General features: G+C 33.3%; 1 protein-coding gene across 2 annotated transcripts in view; it reads left to right on the forward strand.

Annotated features, from left to right (window-relative positions):
- LOC134229070 (tryptophan 5-hydroxylase 1-like) overlaps window positions 1-8010 on the forward strand; it is a 16793-nt gene extending 8783 nt beyond the window's left edge. For both annotated transcript variants that reach the window (XM_062710777.1, XM_062710778.1), the window contains 6 exons: window positions 1674-1720; window positions 6245-6380; window positions 6642-6768; window positions 6877-6972; window positions 7353-7486; window positions 7580-8010. In XM_062710777.1, coding sequence (XP_062566761.1) covers window positions 1674-1720; window positions 6245-6380; window positions 6642-6768; window positions 6877-6972; window positions 7353-7486; window positions 7580-7793 — 754 coding nt within the window. In that variant the 3' untranslated portion in view covers window positions 7794-8010. The remainder of the gene's footprint in view (window positions 1-1673; window positions 1721-6244; window positions 6381-6641; window positions 6769-6876; window positions 6973-7352; window positions 7487-7579) is intronic.

Below are 8010 nucleotides of genomic sequence, written 5' to 3' on the forward strand. Positions count from 1 at the left end.
TCAAAATTCATTTTTTTTTAAACGACAGTGTAATTTTTGTATGACCAAATCATTCTCTGTTTTCTTGATGTTCAGCAGGTAAACTGAAAGTAAATTCAGAAAAGACAAATATTAAGACAGCATTGAAAATTTAATGATAAAACACCATGAAAACAATAATTAACGTTTCAAGGTTAAAACAACTTAAGGGTTTGTTAAATGTCAAATAAATTATTTTTACAATAGCTCCAAAACTGTGGATCATAAAGTAAAATCTTTTACAATTTATAAATAAATCATTGATTAACAGACAGAATGTATCACTTGATAACAAATACTTAGAAACAGATATTTATCGAAAAAATGCTCAAAAAATATATTTTTATAAAATATGTGTTTTGTAGTGATACTTTTTGTGGTTTATTTATACACTGTAAAAGTTTTGACTTTATACCTCACAACGTTTTGAAGCTATTGAAAAAAAAAAATTTTGGACATCTTGACCTTTGAAATATTCTGAGATTGCAAGACAACTACCTGACAATAATACTTGAAGGGTAAATATTTTTATCTCATAAGTTTTTTTTTCTCCAAAAGCCCAAAAAACTTGTATGTACTTAGGAAAATAAAAACCTTTTGATATAAACACTGATGTCATGCTTCCCTAACCTTTGTCACGTGCAGAGTACAAATTTTGAATGTTAAATTTTTATCGGAAACACTTATTTGTCCAAGTTTTACGCTTCACTGATTATTGTCACGTGCAGAAATTCCGATCAGAGCTCCCCTTGGTATTTCCAGATTAATATTAATTGTCAAAATATTCACAATAAAAGTGCAAATTATCAAGGCTTGTTTTTATATCATAAATTCTGATTTATAAATATGTAGATCACCATGTGAATGCAGAAACAACCTTTATTATTTCTTTGTATATTTTCCTAACCACGACTCAACATGTTGTATGAATTTTAGTCTCAGTATCTAGTTATATATTACAAAGATACAGAAATTTTGTCATTCTATACATTGCATATGTTACAATTTAACATGAACTCGATTTTATTGTTCAGTTTGTTTCAGTTTATTATGTACTGATGGTTTTACCAACTCCCGTACATATATCTTCTTGCTTTTATTCAAAGTTGTTGAATGTGCATGTGTGTTTTGTAGGGCTGGGCAATAATATCGATATTTCAATATATTGCAATACAATGACAAAAAATATCGTATTGCAATACGATTTTGTAATATCGATATATTGGCAATATACATAGATTAAGGAATTTTGTCATTAAATATAAAAATGGACTTATAAAAGTTTGTTATTAAGCCAAACAGTAAGTCAGAAGTTGTTTTGTGGTAAAATTTCAGAGCATAACTTAAATGAAATCAACAAGATTTTTTTCCGTGTTGGTTACTTATCATAGTTGTGTACATTCTGCATATAAATTAAAGTAAATATAGTAAGAAAATGCCATTTTTATTACATTGAAAATATTGCAATACATATCGCAATACATTTAAAAATATCGCAATATATCGCAATACGAATTCTCAGGCCAATACCCAGCCCTAGTTTTGAAAGGTAGGTGTGTATGCGTGTGACAATATAACCTACAAGTAATATAGCTTAAGTTGAATTATATTACTAGTACCTGCCTGACGTTTTGTTTTTTCTCTTGTTTTTGTAGAGATGATAATGTACCTCAACTACAGGATGTGTCCGACTTCCTTAAAGGTAACCCTTGTCATTAAAAATAAAAGGTAAACCTTGTAAATTAAAAAGCGCTCGTGTTCGTAAATTGTAAAGGAATTCAAAACAAGTGCAAGAGATATAGATATAGAAACAGTTAAAATGTTCTGTATTTAAGTCTGCATCGTCCTGTGCAGTATAACATGAATTTCCTGTGTCAAACACGACACAAACGAATTCGTGGAAATGTTCCCGACAGATCATTTGTTTTATTATTTAAAGTTCATGTTAGGTATTACCGGTATTTGAACTGAATTGGATGATTTTTCATCAATTAACCATTATCTGTTACAAAACATTTCATTTTTAGCAAATAGAAAAAAAGCTTAATTAGATGTAATTTTTGATTGTTTAAGCAGCAATATTTTATTTTAGAAGAAAAAAAATAATTATAGTTTTGATTGAAAATTATCAGTTCTTACACAACATGTTTATGATTTAATGGGTATTGAAGGTGTAAACGTTTTTATTCACTACAATGTACCATTTCTTGATATTTTCATTAGAGTCAGGAAAGTTGCTATTACATTTCACAGCTAACTCTAATAAATATTTAAGTTTGATAATAATCTTTATTTCTTGTTAATTATGCTTGCTCTGCAAAAAAGTATAAGTGTCATCAAAGAAAGTTATTCAACAGCAAACAAGAATGTAGCTCAGTACAAATGTAACATTTTACATGTATGGATTTCAATTCATATTGAGCGGTTACTTCATTCTGTCAAAGTTAGAAGTTGTCTTCCGTCAATAAGGTACAGTAGTTCAAAAACACACAACTTGTGCTCATTAGTTTGGACAGTTTCGATTTAAACCGACGATTACACAATCGGTAACTAAGTATGACAAGTATTAAAGGCATGTTTTATATTTATCAGTTTTAGATCATTTTATCATATTGTTTTGTGCAAATTCGTGTGCGTGCAAAGACGAAACACTTGCTGTGGCCCTCAACTCGACATTTTGATATATCGACGTCATATTGTCAATTAACAATGGTAATTTCAATTCCTATGTCGATACAATATATCCTGGTGAGCTTGAGTTAAAAGATGCCACAGAGTCTGACACATATGTTTCATACTTGGATATTTTACTTGAAAAGTAATAGTAATCTAACAACCAAGCTCTATGATAAATCTAAAACACTTTCCTGTCGTCCAACTTCTCTTACTTATACAGCACTATACCTTCATCTCCTGTATACGGAGTTTATATATCTTAGTTGATTCAATACATAAGAGTATGCTCTACGTATGAACATTTCTAAAAAACGGTAGGTTATTGACAAACAAGTTGATGAAACAAGAATATCAACAGTCTCGTTTAAAGTCATCATTTCGTGTAAGTTCTATGGTCGATACAATTACCTTGCAGCAAATCCATTTATCATTGAGTCAAATACTGACTGACGTTTTTCATACTGATTGTTAGGCAATTATTGAAACACTGAATTGACGACGGATTTTTCCGTTATTTTCCGATCATGAAAAGGAGCACACGGCGGGCGTGACCGGTCGGCAGGGGATGCTCACTCCTCCATGGCACCTGATCCCACCTCTAATGTTTTAGAGGTTCGTGTTTGCTCTGCTCCTGTTTAGTATTGTTTTATAGACTTTTGATCTTGAATACTATTCGTAACTCCATATGTTTTATTTTAATGTTTATTGAGAAATTTAGTTTGTGAAGTCATTTAACAATATCTTTAAAATTGATGTTGGACTGTTTGATAAGAGATTTGATCTGTCTTTTAGATGATGAACCGCTATGATTTTCCTTATATCTCGTTTCATTTATTTGTATTTGTTGGAGTTAAAAAAATCATATAACGACTGTGCTCTCAAGTAACGTGTATTTACCGAACTCGCGAATAAGACTGTTGCAACTCTCATTCACTCGTCGTCAGTTATACTCTGTGGTGTCTAGGAAAGCAATGACCTTTGCTTGTCTTGGGCCAGTCATTCTAGCGATCCAAAGAGTACTGCATAGTTCTTTTCCCTCTCTCCACTGTAGTTTTCCATTTTGCTCTTGGTCTTCCTCTCTTTCTCTTTTAATCTGGAGTCCAATGGTGGAGTGCCGTTCTTGTGATTGATCGAGGCTCCCTCCGAAGGTCATACCTTATCCATCTCTATAGACTGCTTGTTATGATGTCCTTCTGTCAATATCACCAGTCTTCATTGGAGATCTCTTCTGACCAGAATATTCAGAGGGTTTTACGAAGACATATGATGTGGAATGAGAGTGACTTGTTAAAGTGGATTTCTGTCATTCTCCAACATTCAGATCCACATATACGGAAATGTAGATATGTCGAAGCTCTCATATAACGTTAGCTTGATGTTGGTGTATTTTGGTATATCTTGTTGATGCACCTGAAAACACTCATGGCCTTTCCTAGTATGTCCAGAGGTTGATGCTTCCAAGATTAAGCAATCTGTCTGATGACGTTCATTTCCTTTAATCTTCAGAAGAGTACACGTATGAACAGTAAGTGCATTTTTCTGTCTTCTTGGTGATGATTTTTATTTTTATCTATACCTGTCCTTCCATACTGTTTATTCTACAAAACCCACACTCTTCATTTTTAAGAAAAGGGTGTAGTGAAATCTTCTTAGAGTATCTTTTGTTTTCCTTTACATGTTCTTGAGCTTAAGTTGTTGTGGTTTTAAAGGCTTTTAATCAAAAGTATCGGCTTAGATTAAATGCCACAGTGTCGTAGGATGTTTCTTAGGCTGTGTTAATCTGTGTGTGCTGCCGAATGCCTTCTCAATGTCTAAAATTCACAGACAGTTGTAGCTGCTACTCTGTGACACTGACCCATGATGTTGCGGAGTGTAAAATTCTTATCAGAACAACCTCGTCCCTCTCTTATTCCAGCTTGTTTTTCCACAATAACTTGTCCTAATTTCATGAAGTGAATAACGTGATAATTCGCATAAACGCCGAAGGCGTTTATGCATAAAATTATCACGCAAGCCAATCGATTGATCATCTTCATGAAATTGAAAAATCTGACAATACTTGATATCGCGATTACTTAACTTAGCGGAACTCTTTCGCGATGGAGGTAGGAAACGTCTGTTGGCTGGGGGCAAATGTGCTTTTCCTCGATCATTGAAGCATTTATGATAAGTAAAAAATCCATGCCTTGCTTGTTTTTCCACAATTTTAAACGATATTTTTGTCATTAAATTTTCATTGTAAGTTTTTGCTTCAATATCTGGCAAAACATTGTGTTGTTGTTGTGTTTTCTTAAGGAATAACTGTTATTATTATGCTGACGTGAAAATTTGCTTAAACAGCGCACCTGCAAGATTTCATGCTTAGTTATTTTGGTTATAAAAAGTCCCAAAGCAACACATCTTTATTTTCTGTTTTGTTGTAAAACGTCGATTCTCATTGATAATTTTCTTTTACATCCTTCAATCAAGCGTCATATAAAAAAGCGTTTTAATGACCGTATAAAATCAGTTCATCTAACGATCTGTATGTAATTAGTTTGAAAGTTTGTTGTACACATTAATCTAAAGTTCCTTAGAATAATATAACTGTTTTCAAATAATAATTCAATTGTATAAATTAAGTTTATATATTTAATAAAAATATACCAAACAGTGATCGTCTCTATGGCGTAATCGATAAGGCATCACGCAAGCACTAGCTATTGATCATCTTCTATGCGAGAATATGTTATTGAAAAATCTGACAATTATTCCTTATATTTACATGCTTTGATTGCCTCAATCCACGTGCTCCAAGCACTGCTTCTGTCTAGCTGTTTGTTCCGCCCTGCACGTGGTTTTCTTGGAACCGCGCCAATTCATTGATGGGGAAACAAAGTACATTTACAACTGGTAACTTTATCTCGGACAAAGACATTGGAAATGTAAATATTTCTCTATAAACTGTTCAATATTACGTTACATGGACGAATACTAGTAATATATCCACTCTTCGTTTATCCTCATGTTTCACTCCAACTTCGACCCCTTCTCTTTTTTTTAGAACATAGGTTTCCAGATGCCACCAATAAGCAACAAATATCTTTTTGTATTGATTACTGGGTTTTTCAATACAGTTCGTAATCTCCATATATTTTACTGATACATCCAATTCAGCCACTGCTGCTAGCTGTTCAATAGCCTCATTTGTGTCGAAAATCTGGTGTTTAAATATTTCATATGTATTTTAAAGGTGCATAGACATAGATTAGAAGTTAATATTTTCTGTATAATATCAGGACTTATATATTGTAATAGCATTTCACACGACAATAAAAAAAAACCCATTTCATCTAAAAGTTGTTAAAACTTAATTTTTTTGGACGGGTTTGATTGACACATCCTTGCATTCTCATAAATTTTAATTCTTTTCTGAAAGTGGCAATCTTATTCTTTATTAATGAAAGATATTAAAACTATAACAAGAAATTTCCAAATTCAGGTTTAACAAGTCCAGCAAGTCATATGTTACACTCATACCCAGTCAATAACCGTATTGTACTTGTTGCAGAGAGAACTGGTTTCCAGCTTCGTCCAGTGGCAGGATACCTCTCATCACGTGACTTTTTGGCGGGTCTAGCTTTTCGCGTGTTTCACTGTACACAATACATTCGTCATAGTTCGGATCCTTTCTACACTCCAGAGCCGTGAGTTATTGAATATTATTAAGGATTGTTTCACTTGTGCTAATGCATGTATATCAAGTTCTCTCGAATTGATTCTACTGTGTATTTTATTTGATCACAGCAACAATTTCATTTATGGAAATACAATACTGATTCAGTTACACGCGCTCTGTGAAGTTGATGTTAAGAAATGTTTGACAATATTTATATAGTTTATTGAGAGCAAACACAAACTATCATTAAGTCGAATTGCAGAAATAGGTGAGTCCTATATTTTTTTAGTGACTGCTGCCATGAGTTGTTGGGACATATGCCACTTTTGGCGGATCCAAGTTTTGCACAGTTTTCACAGGAACTTGGATTGGCATCCCTTGGTGCTTCTGACGAGGAAGTTCAGAAATTGGCAACGGTATCATGCTAAACTTCTCTTTTTTTTTTTATTAGAGCTTATTCTTTAGTATCAGATTGGCCTATTTACGGGTGATATGATCCTTTTATTCGATTCTTTTAATTACAGTGCTATTTCTTTACCGTGGAATTTGGCTTATGTAAACAGGACGGACATCTTCGGGCTTATGGCGCTGGTCTCCTGTCATCAATAGGAGAACTAAGCGTATGTTTTATATAGCAGGATTTCTTAAGGAGTTTTGCACCTCAGATATTTGTAGTGGAACGGGGGGAGGGGGTGGTCTTATTCGTAAGATTCTTTGTGAAAAGGGCTACAAATATGTTTAGTAATAACAAAATATTTCTACTGGGTATTACTGGATACTAGTATTATTAAGCTTTCGTATTGTAAATAGAATTCAAGATGCTGAATCTTCCTTTTGCTACTTGTTGGCTAATTATACCTTAATTATCCCTTAGTCATGCATTTATATCGGTTGATTTTTAAGAATGATAAATAAATCTGTTTTAAAAATACTGTTATCATATCTACTTGAAGTTTCACTTTTTTAAAGGATAGGTCCATGTTTTGTTTTTATTTTGTAGCATGCTTTGACAGAGAAAGCCCGGAAGATTCCCTTTGAGCCGATGCGCACTTGTCGCCAGGAGTGTCTCATCACTACTTTCCAAGATGTCTACTTCTTCACGGAGTCATTTGAGGAGGCAAAGGAAAGGATGAGGTATAACCAACAATTATTGAAATAAATACAATTACAGTACCCTAGTAAATAAAATGTTATCTTTAAAATTTATATCTTCACTGTCATTCACAGACAATTTGCCTGCACCATTAAAAGACCTTTTGCAGTACGCTACAACCCGTACACACAAACTGTTGACGTCTTAAACAACACGCGTTGTATTGCGTACGCCGTAAGCGATCTACGTGGTGATCTGTGTATCGTTAGTGACGCATTGCGTCGTCTGCAACAACTGGAGTTTCAGAAAGAAGACGAGGAACGGATGGAGCCCTCCACCCCGAGATAACAGCGCTCAACTCCAGTGTAGAGGTCTTAATGCTATAAATCATTATTCTTTGCAGCTAATGGTTAGGAGTAGTATGACTTTACAATGTATATAGTGTATTTATTAATATTAGTAAGAGTTTTCCTCTACATATAAGTCGGTCAGTTAGGATATCATTGTATGGCATAAAATTTGGTGAAAATATCTGAAAATCTTAGTAGCCTAAAAATTTTTTATT

The sequence above is a fragment of the Saccostrea cucullata genome, unplaced genomic scaffold (genome assembly GCF_032062105.1).
Source record: "Saccostrea cucullata isolate Sc308-1 unplaced genomic scaffold, CSIRO_AGI_Scuc_v1 ctg1369, whole genome shotgun sequence".
NCBI lineage: Eukaryota > Metazoa > Mollusca > Bivalvia > Ostreida > Ostreidae > Saccostrea > Saccostrea cuccullata.